General features: G+C 65.6%; 1 protein-coding gene across 1 annotated transcript in view; it reads right to left on the minus strand.

The window, feature by feature from the left end:
- Positions 1-388: 388 nt before the first annotated feature.
- The window catches only part of EXD3 (exonuclease 3'-5' domain containing 3), a 52,154-nt gene continuing 38,069 nt past the window's right edge, over positions 389-14,473 (minus strand). Inside the window, 2 exon segments of the mRNA XM_081802674.1 lie at positions 389-704; positions 2,672-2,784. Of these exon segments, the coding sequence (XP_081658800.1) occupies positions 389-704; positions 2,672-2,784 (429 nt within the window).

The following is a 14,473-nucleotide window of genomic DNA, read 5'->3' on the forward strand; positions in this document are numbered from 1 at the left end:
GGCCAGCAGGGTGGGGTAGTGGGGGTGGAGTGGGTTAGCGCAGGGGGGGGCCTGTGTGCCACCACCCCCCAGCCTGCTGAGCCCCGCGGACGGGGAGCCACTTGGGTCCCACCCTTGGGCCTTTGTGCAATTTCCTCTACCAGGCGTGTCCTTCCCCCCTTCCGCCGGCCTCATTCCTGAATGTCAGGCGATTCTCAGCTCAGGGTCCGAGCATCCTGACTGTGAGGGAAAACTTGCATCCCCAGTAGCTGTGCGGGGCTGGGACCCTGCTGGCACGCCGGTGGGGGGGGCACCCAGGTGTGTGCAGGGAGTCGGGGGGCAATGCAGGCCAGCGGGGCCCGCGGCCCTGTCCTCAGGAGGGGTCGCTGGCCGGGTGGCGGCCAGGGGCTCAGCTCTGCGCCCAGGGGCTGGAGGCACCACGCGGGACCTCGCTGAAATGCGTGGTGCTGCGGCCCAGATGGGTGCCCTCCCAGAAGACCCTGCCACAGCTGGTGCAGCAGAAGGGCTGCAGGCCTGGCCGCCGAAGCACGCCCTCCGGGACCCCTGCTGGCTGCAGCCGGTGCCCGTTGCCCAGGGTGGTGGGCGCGCCGGCCTGCAGGTCGGCCGCCTCCAGCCAGCGGCAGGGCAGGTCATAGCTGGAGCCCCTGGGGGCCTCCTCCGGGGCAGAGCCGGGAGAGGTGGAAGCATCGCTCTGAGCGCTCAGCCTTCGGGTGTCTGGTCCCCACCCCACTCCTTCCGGAGGCTCCTCCCTATGTGGCCCCATCCCCCCAAACCTCTGCCTCATCTTACCCATGGGTCCCTGGCCCTCCCCACTGGTCCTGCCCCTCACCCAGGGCACAGGGACCATCCTCTCTACTGGGCCAGGACACGAACCCTGGCTTGGGCTGGGGCCCTGTGTCCGGAGCCCCACGTGTCCTCCGGGGTGGTCCCAGGGCTCACCTGCCTCCTGTAGGTCCTCGCTCGGGGTGGCCTCATCACCTGTTAATCAATCAGGGTCATCAGGGACTGTCCTAAGGATGGGGCCTGGCAGCCCCTGTGCCCACATGCGCCTCCGGGCGCCCAGCCTCTCCCCACCCTTAGCAGAAAGGGCAAAGGGCAGGGGGCTGAGGAGCTTTGGTGCTAGCCCGGTCCCCTCCCATGGGAACTCACACCTTGGAATGTTCTTGGGGCTCAAAGGTCCTTGGGAAACAAGCTCTGGGCGTGAGATTAGCCAATTAGGGCACTTGGGGGCCTGAGAACTGGCGGGTGGGGGCGGGGGCATCCCATCTGTGGCGATGAGCAGATAAGCCACTGCCAGGGGGGCGCGTTTCACAACAGCCCGCACCCCGGTGGGCGGGCAGGGGCCCCGGGGACCTGCGGGAGCTCCGGGTGCCAGCAGAGACCCGGGAAGCGAACACTGTGACCCTGCGAGAGGGTCCCTACCCCCACTACGAGCGTGGGGAGACGCCACGGAGACGGCCAGGCCGCGGGCGGCTGAGAAGGCAGCAATGACTGCGGAGCAGGTGGGACAAGGGTCCTCCCCGTTCTGCTGACCTTCCCACTTGGCTCAGCAAACACTTCTGCCAGATGGCTCCAGCTCAACGGCAGTGGGGGCCTGACTGGATGCGCCCCTCACCCGAGCCCCACTGCCTCCTTGGAACCCAGCAAGGCCACGTCCTCCAGCTGGCCTCCCTAGCTTGCCGGCCCGTCTGGCCTCAGCCTCTACCTGGAGGCCCCGAAGGACCAGGGGGCCTGCAGGAGTGCTGCCCACGACCCCAGGACAGTGGGGGCCTCTGGGTGGGCTGCTGGTGGCTCAGAGGGGACGGGAGCCCTCGCTCCCGCGGACAGCCCCACGCATGCGCTGCTCCTCCCCTCGTGGGCCTTGAACGTGTCAAGGCCACACTGCGGAGAGCTGAGAGCGGCTGGGGCTGGACACAGGCCATCATGACGGCTCACCTGAAGAGTGGGTGGCCCCCGCTCTGGCCCCAAACCTCTGAGGGAGGCGGGAAGAGCAAGTAGGGATGTCAGCATCCTGGAGAGGCACCCAGGCCTCAGGCTGACCCACCCAGAGAGTGTCCCAAGACACCCTTCTACACAACCCATGCTTGGCCTCCCCTGAGGAGGGGCTGGGGGCCAAGGGAGCACCAGTCAGGCTCCCGCTGGTGCCCCCTCCATGGGGCCCTTCTCTCTAGAGGGTGGAGGCGCCGTGCTAGGACTGGCCGGGCACACTCGCGGCCCTGGCCAGCAGCTTTGAAGTCTCTGTGTGCTCTGCACCCTTTTCTTGCTAGTTTTACAAACTCGGAAACTGAGGCTGGGGGGTGGACCTCTGGGGTTTGCCCTCCTTCCTGTCTGTCCCGGCTCGGCTACCTTCCGATCGCTTAGCGAGTGCCGGTGGTGCGGAGGAGTGCAGGCAGATGCCCACGTGTGCCCGTGTGCGCGCGTGAACAGGTGTGCGTGTGCATGTGTGTGCTCTCCCCGCGCAGGGCCTCCGGGACAGGGGTGGGGAGCACCACCCAGAGGGGTGCGGAGTGTCGGAGCTTCCCGTTCCCCTGGGCCTGTGACCTTTGCACGCCATGCGCTCTGTCTTTCCACCAGCCCCTGGCCACACGTGTACTTCCATCCTGGGAGTACCCAGTCGTTGGGCCCCTGTCCACAGACCCCACAGAGCCCACGCCCACCCCGTGGGGCACACACCCCTGTGCTGCTGGGGCCTTCCTGGTGGCTGCTGAGCCACAGCAGCTGCCACGTCATGTCCTTGGGGACCTTCAGGTACTGGTCACAGTTACAGGCCCGGGGACAGAGGGGCTGCCGAGGCCAGGTGAGGCTCCTTCCCTCCTCCCGCCCACAGCCTCACGCTCCTTGTAGCTCTGGGTCTGGCTAGGGGATTTCACAGACACAAACAACACATCCCTTCCTGTCTCTGCGAGACAGGGCACACCACCTCCTGGGAGCCCTCCTTGACTGCTCTGGATCCCAGTGGGCCCTGGGTAACCTTTTCTGGCTCCCGAGACCCTGTGGCACTCTGCTATCACCTGGGCTGTTTTCCCCAACCCCCAGAGTCTTGAGGGCAAAGCCAGGCCCGGGCGGCCCCGGGCTGGCTCAGCATGGTGGGGGACACAGGGCCCAGCATTGAGGGTCAGGGTAAGCAGCCCCACAGCTGAGCCCGCAGCTGGTCTTGGGGTGAGCCAGGCCATTCAAGTGTCCATGTTTCTCGACACTGCCTGTGCCCATGCCCAGTGGGCACCGCGTCCTGGGATCAGGGGGAAGCTACTTGTGCTTCTCGTTGGGGTCCTTGTCTAGGACACGCCATGGGTGAGGGGTTGAGCTCAGCCCTGCTGAACTTGCAGCGACCCTGGTGGAGGCGGGGGATCCTGGGGCCCGTCCTGCCCTCCCCACAGAGTTGCCCCAGGGTTGCTTTCCGATGGGCCCTGCCTGACAGGGTGAGGGACCCCAGGATTCCTGGGGTGAGGTGGGGAGGGCCCCGAGGGAGAGCGGGAGGGGCCAGGCCCCTAGAGACCTGGCTGGCAGGCAGGTAGGGACAGGTACCCATGGAGACATGCACACCAGTCACAGCCCTTCCAGACCTCAGAGCAGCCTGCAGGAGGAAGCAGAGCCGAGAGCAGGGCCTGGGGGGTTCCCAGGCCTCAGGGAGGAGGGGCCGTGATCTGTACTCACGGGATTCCTCTCGGCCCCTGCCTGGAGGAGCCTGGCTAGTGCCCTGGATGACATGGCTCCCGGGGGTGGGTGGGTAGGCGGCAGCCACGGGCCCCTGGAGCCTCAGGGTGTGCCCACGTCAGAGGCGGTGCCCCCCCCCTGCCCCCACATGCCCTTTTCCCACGGGCCTTTCGACACTGTGAGCTTGCTTTACCTGTGGCCTCATGGCTCCACATCCAGCATTGGGAGCCAGGGCCTGGGAGTGCAGGACGGGTGGGGTGGCCTCGGCTGGGAGGCCTCGGCAGGGCTGGGGCCGGGCTGATCCCAGGCAGGACCCTCCCTCCTGCTTCTCTGGGGGGCCCCCTGTCCCCCTGGCCACCTCTGCCAACCAGACCCTGGGCCGGCCTGTGACCCAGGGAGTCTGCGGGGGCGGGGGGTGCCTGGCCTCCTGGTCAGGGATCCAGCGACCTTCCTGGGGTAGAGCCCCGGGTGCCCGTCTGGCCTGTGGTCATTCCAGGTCCAGCTGGGGAAGGAGCGGAGCACCAGTGGGCTGCCCAGCACAGAGGCCCACGTTCTCCCTGTGCAGGTCCCCCAAGGGGTCAGAGCCAGTAGGTGTGAGAGGGACGGGGCATTGGCAGGAGGGCGGGATCCTCTCCGAGCGCTCTGCCAGCCTCCCAGGACCTGGGCCTGGTGCTCACACCTGGGCGGGGCTGCCAGCTCAAGCTGAGTCACTGCACACAGACAAACGACGGGTGCCATCCACAGGGACCTGGCCCCACCCTCGGGAACCACCGGTGCTGGTTTTCCCACGGCTGCTGCCCACTGTCACCTCATAGGGCCCTGGGAGGCCCTGCCCTACCCCCACTTCCATCTGGAAAAGCCGGTTCTGCACTCTCACCCCCTCTCTGCCCTGCATTCCCCATCTGTCGGAAGGACCAGCACCTAGGGCCTCTCTGTCCACCTCCTGTCCACCGAGGGGCCCGGCAAGCCTTGCCCGACCGCCTGCTGTGGGCGGGCAGCGGCCGCCCCTGGAGCAAGGCTGCGGCCCTGCCCTTTGGGGTTCACGGCCCAGCGCATGCCTGCTCACGGACTTGGTGCCGGGCCAGCAGAGGCCCCCTCCTGACACCAAAGCAGTAGAGCCTTTCGCTCTGAAGAAAGGGGGCTTCTTGAGGGGCTGAGTCACTTGGTCACAGTCACAGAGCCCTCGGCTAGCTAGGGCCCCACACCGGGCCCTCACACTGACCCCCAGGAGCGGGGTGTGCCTGTGGTACCTAAGCCACGCCCACTCCTCCTTGCGGGACACACAAACCCTGACTTTGGGATGCCGGTGGGTCTGGGCGGACAGCCGTGGGGGTCCCGGGGGAGGCCCTGGACAGGGGCTGGGTGGTATGGTCTCGTGAGTCCGGCGCGGTCTCTGTGCAACCCCTCGTTCAGTCTGGGAGCCTGAGGGCAGGGTTGGCGTCTACGCCCAGAGCCCGGCGAGGTGGGAGGGGCCAGGTAAGTTGGGGGCAGGAGGGGCTGGGAAGGCTTCTGGCCTCCCTGTCGCAGGGGTCCATCTGCCTGCCTGCTTCCCACAGCTCCTGCAGCTGCTCGGAGCCAATGCCTGCCGTGCTCCGGGCACCCCGTCTTCCTGGGGACGCCTCAGGCAGGGGCACGAGCCCACGAGTGGGACATTTGTCTCCTGGGGGCTGGGCCACCAGCAGGGGCTGGTCCTGGGGACTGGTGGGGCCCTTGGACCCACGGTTAGGCAGGCCTGACCTTTCGGTCCACCCTCTGTAGCCCCCTGCTCCTCCCTAGGGCCTCAGGAGGGTGGGAAAGGCCTGCTCTGGTCACTTCTCCAGCAGGTTTGGTTCTCTGGGCTTCTTGGGTGTGTGAGGAAAGGGTACGGCAGGTGCCTGGGATAGCTGTCCATTCCTCTGAGGCTAAGACTTGGCAGGGGGCAGCTGGGGGGCTTTGAGGGGCCAGTTCCCAGGTGTGGGGAGCCGTGCCCAAGAGCGGGTCCGCGCTCAGCTCTGAGCCCAGGAATCACAGCCACACCCACCCACAGGGGTGGTCGTGGCCAGCAGAACCACAGCTGAGCAAGAGGCAAGCTCACGGCATCTGTCCTGAGCTCTGTGTCCCTGGAACTGTCTGTGTTCCCACCCCCTGGGCACCCACCACTCCTAGTTGCCCACCTGCTCCGGGTCCCCACCTCCCCCGAATACCCACCTGCCCCAGGCGCACATACGCGGCCCTGGGCTGTGGGCCTGTGGGGGTCTGCTGTGTGCAACCGTGGACAGCCGGGACACCAGTGTGGAGAGTGGAGAGGGCCAGGCCCCAGCCAGGGCCACAGAACGTGAAGAGCAGGGCAGGAGGCGGCTCCGCCCCAGGGCCTACCAGCCCCTCTCAGGGCTGAGGGCAGCCCTGGCTAAGTTCTGTTGGTCGCCTAGAGGGAGAGAAGAGGGTGGTATAGGGACTGCACCTGGGGCTCACCACGGCATGGGGCATGAGAGAGAACCCATGTTCCTCAGGGTGCTGGGCAGGAGGGAGGCACCTGCCTAGGCTGGGAGCCCAGCGGAGGGACCCACTCTTAAGGAGGATGTGGGTGAGGCTCCAGGCTCAACCAGCAGGCAGGCCTGTGACCTGAGCTGCCCACTGCAGGCTGGCCCCATTTTCTCTGCCCAGTGGGCACATGGCGCAGCTGAGAGTTGCAGGCCCACCTCCCAGCTGGGAACTGGGCCGGGCCATGCCAGAGTCCTGCTGTCAGGGCTTTCCACTCTCCCGAGCAAGGGGCGGGCTCGTAGAAACTTCGCTCCTGCCTCATGGCAGGTGCTGTTCGGGCTCCAAGCAGGGCCCTGGCAGCCCCTGGAGCCCCCACCCTGGGTAAGGGACGGGAGGACGAGTCGGTCCGGTACCCAGACCCTGGAAGGCCGTGTTCTGGGATTTTCTGAGCCCACAGGCAGGGTGGATGGGGGCTTCGGCTCAGAAGCTGTGACATGCTCTAGAGTAATGGGCCGTTTCTTGCTCCTTTAGAGCAAATTAGGAGGACAGCAAAGCATAAAAAAAAGCAGAAAAAAATAAACTTCCCCTCAACCCACCACCTGGTGGGAAAAGCCAGCATGGCAATGAGAAGGGTTTCCGTTTCCGGCACCTTCCCAGAGCACACCTACGCGCAGCCAGCGTCTCAGACGCTCACGTCAGGGGAGTGGGGGCCCTGGTGGGTCTCAGCCACAGGACACCAGTGCCGCTCTTCCCGCGGTGTGTTCTGCCCATTTGGTCCCCACCTCCCCTCACTGTCCACACTTGCTGTTCTGAGAAGGGCAGGCCCTGAGGCCTTCCCTGGCTGGCTTATCCACCGTGACCCCTCCAGAGCCACCCCAACAAATGGTGCCGGGTGCAGGGCCAAAGGGCTGGGATGAAAGACCCCTGGCCTGGGGTGTTGGCCTGACACCTCACTGGACGGGGCGGGACGAAACCCCAGGGGGAAGCAGTGAGGCCTGGGTCCGCTCCACACCTCGCTCTCCCACGCTGTCCCGGCAACACCTCGTGGGGCCCTGAGCCATCTGCCCGCTATGCTGGGGCCGTGACCCTCCAAGACGAGAGCATCAGCCAGCTTTGCCCACGAGGACCCTGCTGGCCCCTGGCGTGGGATGTCGCCTGATTTTCCACTGGAGACAGGCCAAGGGGCCAGGGGGGTGGGTGGGCTGCAGTTGCGGCCGGCCCACAGCTGAGATGCTTGGGACATCTGTGGGGTGTCATCCCCATCCCGCTCGCCAGGGACAAATGCTGGGGCAGAAGGGCCAGGCCCCAGACCCTGGGGGGTGGGGTGCGTGGTTACAGATGCTGTACTGGACTTTGAGGGAAGGTTTCGTTTTGCTTTGTTTTTAATATTTTATTTATTTGAGAGAGAGAGACAGAGATAGAGAGAGCAGGAGTGGGGAGGAGAGGGAGAAGCAGGGAGCCGATGCGGGGCTTGATCCCAGGACCCCGGGACCCTGGGCCCTCCTTATTGTTGGGTTTTAAAACCTTCCCATGGGGCGCCCGGGGGGCTCAGTCGGTGAAGTGTCTGCCTTTGCTCGGCTCGGGTCAGGACCTCCGGGTCCTGGGATGGAGTCCCGGGTCGGGCTCCCTGCTCAGTGGGGAGTCTGCTTCTCCCTCTGCCTCTGCCACTCCCCCCTCCCCCCGACTCCAGTGGGCGCTCTCTCGCTCTCTCTCAAATAAATAAAATCTTAAAAAAACAAAAACCCAACAATAATGCTCTTCTGCTGTGAAGCAGGCTCGTGGCCCTCCAGTGGCCTCCACCTCTGATGTCCATGACCTGGGATGGCAGCCCTGCGGGGGCCTTGCTCCAATGCCTGCCCTGGCCCCGGGTCCAGGAGGGTCAGTGCCCATGGGCCCAGCCCTTCCCCACCTGGCCACTGCCCATCCCCTTCATGGGGCCAGGACAGCGTCTCCACAGACAGAGCAGGGCATGGGCTCTCTAGGCTGTCAGGGGCCCCCACAGGGGCCATGCGGTGTGAACGAGTCTCCGAGAGGGCCAGCACTGGGCCTGTGAGTGTGAGCTGGTGCTCTGCAGGTGCGTCTCTCAGAAGCACCCGGGCTCCGAGGGGCCGAGCGTGGGTCTGCACGTGAGCCGTAGTCAGAGGTGTGACTGGGCAGTCCACCGTGTGGACACAGCACTGATGTGGTGGGGCGTCTCAGGGTGGGGGGGACCTCACGTGTTCCCCTGGCCCCAGGAGTGTGTCCGTGTGTGTAGGCAGCCTGCAGGCAGGCGCCCGTGTCTACCTGGCAGGGGAGTAGGAGCTCGTTCCTGGGGGCCTCTACGCTCAGGGTACTACCTCCCCAAGCAAGTGGGGAGCCGACAAGACTGGTTCAGAGGGCACAGGGTCAGATGGGAGCAGCCTTACCAGGCTGGCACCCCAGGTCTGGGACCTTGGCCACAGAGGGAGGTGTGTACCTGGCAGGTGGAGCCAGACCCCCGCCACCCCAGCCTGCTGCCAGGACAGGAGGGCCACGGCCACTTCCTGAGGACCTGCCCCAGGCTCTCTGGGAGTGGAGCCCCCAGCTCTGGAGCTGCCGTCAGGCCTGCAGAGTGGACAAGGGGGGCTGACAACCAGCAGTGAGGGCCCCAACAGCCATGGCTGTGGAGAACATCCCAAGACCTCCCTGGACATCCCTGAGCCTGCTGGACACTCTGATGGCAAGGGAAGGAGGAAAGGGCAGTGGGTAGAATGGGAGAAAGCCCTGGGCAGAAGGACAGACACAGCTTTCCAGGATGCAGCATGCATGACAACCAGGGCATGAATGGGAAGCGCCCCAGGTCACCCTGGCCAGGGACATACGGGAGGGTCACGGCCCCTCCCCCAGGCCCCTCGGGGGCTTGCAGGCCTGAGCCCTGGGAAGTGGCTACAAGCAGGACGGGCAGCTGAGCTTCCTGCTGGGTGTCCCCTGCCCACCCTGGTGCCTTAGCTCCTGAACGCTCCTACTCCTACTGCACCAGCCACAGCCCAGGGCCCACCTAGGACCCGGACATGCAGACCCCACTGTGTGGGGACATTGGGGTCGACAATCCAGTCCAGGCTGGGCAGATGACACGCCACGTTGCAGCTCCCTTGGGTGGGCTGGGGCTGACATCCAGGGAGGCAAGCCAAGTGGTGTGAGCCGCAGGGCCCAGATAGGTGGCCAAGACCTCCTGCCCTGCTTCCTTAAGCCTGACACCGGAGGTCACAGTCCCAGCCCCCCTCCCCCACTGTCAGGGGCCGGGGAGAACTCGGGCCCTAAATGTGAATTTTAGAGAAAGTGTGCGATACATTTCTATGGGAGAAGGTAGTCAAGTTTTCTGAAGTTCACAGTTAGCGGGCATCTGTATTTGTATTTGTGTAGTCCGGTGAGCAAGCCTTCCAGGCTGTTGGGAGGAACAGAAGCCCCAGAACCTGCTCCCGAGTCAGGGAAACCCCACTGAGGGGTCAGTGCTCACCGTCCCCAGCACATGGCAGGCACAGCCAGGGCCCCCTAGGTCTCTCCATGAGGTGTGGGGGCCGTAACCACCTGCCCTAGGTTAAATCCAACAGAATCTGGGCCAGAGGATGTCCTCTAGCCTCAGGCCCTGCGGGTGGGGGGGCTGTTGTCTGCCCCCGCTTTGGCAACCTCAGCAGCCCCTAGGCGGCACCCCCTCCAGGAACCCCGGCTAAGCGCACCGCCCATCCCGGGGCTCCCGGGCACCCCAGCGCGGCGGGCGCAGCGCGGCCGTTCCCAGACGGGGGAGGGGCAGCGGGCCGTGAGAACCAGCCGGCGGCCGGGCCGCGTGGGAAAGCGGGAGGAGGGGCGGGCGGGGAAGGCGGGGCGCGCCTGGGAACGGCCCCCGCCCCCGGCCGGCCTTTGAAAGGGCCACTCAGGACACCCGGCCGAGATTCAAAAGCAAACGGTTGCGCCTGCCTTCCCGCGCCAGGACCCAGGGCGAGGGGGGCTGGGGGACCTCTCCCACCTAGGGCCGCGGGGGGCAACGGGGGACAGGCTAAGGAAGTTGGGGAGCGGCCCTGGTTGTCCTGTTTCCGCAGACAAGTGGAGCCAGGCTCTCAGGCAGCGGGCGGTGGTCCGGGACCCCACGCCCTGCACCCTGGGGTCTGAACCTGCCTGAACGTCTGTCGGGCCTTTCAGTCACAGCAGCCCTGCCCCACTGTGTTCCCAGCCAAGGGAGAGAGGAGCCCCAAAGTCCTCCTCCAAAGGGTGGGGATGTTCTAGAGATTGGGCTGGGGGCCTGGAGGCCTTCCTGGAGGAGGTGACAGCCAACCTGGGGCTTGGCAGACCAGGGGAGAGGGGTGTCGCAGGAGCGACGGTATAGACGGGCCCAGCATGGTGGGGAGCCAGCGTGACTGGGGGCTGAGCACAGGGCAGGGGGTCCCCTGGCCCTTCTCCTTCCTGCCTCCTCCCAGGGCCACTGAGTCAGGCCAGGGAAGCTGGCCCCTTCCACCAGCACCTGTGCCTTGAAATGGGTTTTCCAAGATGGGGGGAGGAAGACGCAGTCCTTCCCGGAGCCTGACTCCCCCCGCTTCTCTGACAGACCTTCCCCCACCCGCTCCCCCACCTCCAGGGAGGAGTGTGGGCTTGGCTGGGCAGGCCTATCTCCCTTTGTAGGGTTATTCTTAGGCCCATCCCTCTCTGGCTGGCCCTATCTCATGCTGTTCCGCCCTGGATGCCCATCTCCCCCCAGAGACCTCTGGGGTCTACGCTCGTCCTGAATGTGCTCCACGCACAGTGGCCCTGCCTCAGGACAGGGGGTGGGCGGCGAGCGGGGTACCTTGGAGGGGTAGGGGAAGGGGACAGACCCCATTCCCCAGCCCCAGCAGGGGAGGGAGAAGTGGCTAGGTGCCCCGCAGCCCCAGCCATCCATTCACTGGCCCCGTCAGGACACGGATGGAACAGTCACTGCCTGGCAGACCCTCCCCAGACCCAATCCACGGCTGCCCACAGCCTCCTTTATCTGCAGCCCCCAGGGGCTGGCTGCCTCTGGCCTTGCACCCCCGAGGCCAGCCAGGCCTGTCTTGCCTCCCACATCCAGGGTGGAGTGGACAGTGGGTCTGCAGAAATCAGGCCTGCTGTGCCCATCCAGGCCCCATGGCCACCCACCACGGGGCTCACTGCCCCCTGGCTCCGGGGCCCCGCTTGCCTCGGGGCTGGCAATTGCTCCAAAGGAAGAAGAGGGCCCCCCACCCCCCGCCAGATGCCAGCCAGGCCCCTAGGCGCTGGTCAGCCTCTTGCAAGGGCCGGTGGGTCCCTGAGAAAGCAGCTGTGGGCAGTGTAGGAACACACAGGCAGAGCTCTGCCAAGAAAACTATTTATGGACGCTGAAATTTGAATTTCATGATTTAGCCGCGGGCTGCCGGGTGCTGACATCAGGGTGTTTGTCTCAACCTGCCACTAACCCCAACCCTGGCCGTGGGGGACCTGGGTGTGCTTCTCTCTCCCTGAGCCTCAGGGCCCCTCCGACTGTGCTGGGGCGGGGGGGTCCGTCTGCAGCCCTGACCCTCCCCCCGCCCGATCCCGAGGCCCGCCAGCATCCAGTGCCCTCGCCCCACGGAAGGGTGTCACCAGGGGCTCTGGCTCCCTGTTTCTTCAGAGGCCGGTTCTCAGGCATTGCCAGGAGCTGCCTTCACATTCTGGCTGGGGGTTCTGGAGAGTCCACGGCTCGGGGTTTTGGGAGGCGGCACGGTGAGCACTCCTGTGGGGGCACAGAGCAGAGCAGGGGAAGGACTTCGGTCCCCAGAGACACGGCTGGACCCCAGACTTTGCGTTTTGGGCTTCAGGCCTTGTCTTACTGTCGGAGGCGTCTGGGACAGTCACCCAAGAGGACGACGCTGAGGGCGCCCACATGACCAGCTCTGCCGCGCTCCCCCTTCCACCTTTGACCTCAGCTGACCGGCTCAGATGACACCTGGCCTGGATGGCCAGGCCTGAGGGGGCGAGTGCTTGCTTGGGGAACCTCCCTGCTGTCCTTCCCCCAAGCTCCCTGTGGCCTGACGTGGGGCCGTGGTTGTGTCCGTCCAGGCCACCAACACCTACCTGCATGCTGTGTGTCCATGCACCTGTGGACACCTGCATCCCAACAGTGGATGGGGCACCTGCTCCCATCCCCTCACACTAGCCAGGGCAGCGGGAAGCACCGTCTGGGCGGGGGTTCATCCTACCTCGGGTGCATCCGTGCCCTCTGAAGTTCAACCTTAAGCACGTCAACCCCTTCTGAAAGTGGACAGGGCGTGTGTGCACTCTCCCATCAACATTGGGGGGGTAGAGCCAGAGGGGCCCGTCCAGAGGAGACCCCACAGCGCTGACGGGAAGGCCCATTAGAAGCACAGGATCACTGGCTGCTGGGTCCTGGGGCACCCGCCGCACGGACAGACACGAGAAGGAGAAAGGAGCTGGGTACTTGGGTGGGCGCCTGGCATAAGCCGGGCTGGGGACTCACACACCAACCACCCCAGGCGCCGGCCCAGAGAAGCCTCGGCAGGTCTCAAGGCCACAGGCGTAGGGCTGGCCCTCACACCTCCTCTCAGCCCAGGCCACTCCAAGGGACGACACAGCCCAGGGAGGGGTGGGCTGGGGGCAGAGGGCCTGGTGTGGACACATGGACAGGTGCCACACGCGGGTTAGGGTCTCGCGTGAAGCTGGCTGCTGGACGGGCTGGCATCCGGGGGCAGCCCTGCTTCAGTGTCAAGGATGCAGGTGTGGCTGTCACGCTGGCCCAGGATCTTTCCTAAAGTGGCCAGGGTCAGATCAGGGTCACCAGAAGCTGGGGGACCCCAGGCCAATGGGGTCCAAGTCCTCAGTCCCCCAGGGCCATCTGGTGGGAACAGAAGCCGGGGCTCTGAGACCCACGACTTCTCTGGAAGGGAGGGAGGGCAGAGGGGTGGTCCTACAAGCGCCTGGAGGTGGCCCACCCTGCTGTCACCCCTAGGGACTGCACCAGGCTTGCTGACTGGGCCATCACCCTGGCTAGCCTCTCGAGTCTGGGGGCACGCTGGCCTCAGCCCCCGCCCAAACCTGCTGGTGGATCCCACTGTCCTTGAGGTCTCACAACAGCGCGGAAACCCATCCTCCTCCAGAGCCCCCGCGGCTGCTCCTCCTGCAGCCTCAGAGCCAGTGGGCTGGGGTCTCTCCCTGCGCAGGGTGGTGGCCACCCCTCCCCAGGCTTTGTGCCTGTGTGACCCTGGGGGCACCGAGTGTGGGAACGGGGCTGGGGGCCAGGGAGCACAAAGGATGGGGAGGGCTGGGGTCAGCGGCCATGGCCCCTCTTCCTGTCGGTTCCTGGTCTGCAGTTGGTCATCAGGATAGAGGGAAGGTCCGCAGGCCCAGAGACCAGGCCAGGCACAGGTGCCGCGGCTGGTCCTGGGTTCCAGGCCTGGGTGCTGGGGGTTGGCTGCTCTGGAGCTCCCCTCACATCCGCAGGCCCTGGGAGCCCTCTGCTTGCATCCCTCCCCTGCCAGAGATCAGTCTGGGCTGCTGTCCACCTCTGTCCCAGGGCCCCTGCCCAGCCCTCTTGTCTCCTGGATGCCTGTGAGCCTGCAGCCCAAGGCCCGGCCTCCCCTAACTGCAGGCTTCTCTCTGGCCCCACACCCTCTCCCTCCTGGGGATCCTGCAGCCAGCGCTGCCTGAGAGCTCCCCAAGGCGGGGTCACCGTCCCGCAGACGCCTCCCCTCCCGGGTGCCCACTTCCGGAGGCCAACGTCACTGCCTCCCCTCCCAGGACACTCCCCGACTTCCACATGGGGGCCACAGCCTGTTCCCCACCACAGCGGAGGGGGACCAGAGGGACAGTAAAAATAGACATTACGCCTAGCCATGTCAGGGGTTCATGCTTAGGCTTTTTTTTTTAACTCAAATTTCTTTGATAAAATATTTTCCCATGGTGGACGGCACTGGGAATGTCCTTTCGGCGGATGTTCCTGATGGACAATCCCAGGCCCAGGTCGCCAGCTTCAGGGGTCATGATCCTGCCCACCACGTGAGGCCCACCACCCCTGATCCCTGGAGTGGGCAGGTGGGCCATCTCCCCACCCGCTTCAGGCCTCCACCACCTGATTGTTGCTCTTCACGTGCAGATGCCCCAGAAGGTGGACCCTGATGCCCAGGGCCCATGCCACAGCTTCGGGTCAGGGCCTGGGCACCAGTGTGAGGCATGGCCACGGACCCCTGGCCAGACCCCTGGCCCAACCTTGGACCGGGCCTTCTCCCTCTGCACGTCCAGCCTTGTACCCCGACGCACCGGCCCAGAGAGTGGCCAGGCCCGCTCTGGGAATGCTCTGTGTGTCGAGTGGGTTTTCCCTCTGGGAATGGCACTAAAATAGCACGAGGAAGGGAAGGAAAAT

The sequence above is a fragment of the Leptonychotes weddellii genome, chromosome 14, assembly GCF_054177405.1.
Source record: "Leptonychotes weddellii isolate Sample4059 chromosome 14, ASM5417740v2, whole genome shotgun sequence".
Lineage (NCBI taxonomy): Eukaryota > Metazoa > Chordata > Mammalia > Carnivora > Phocidae > Leptonychotes > Leptonychotes weddellii.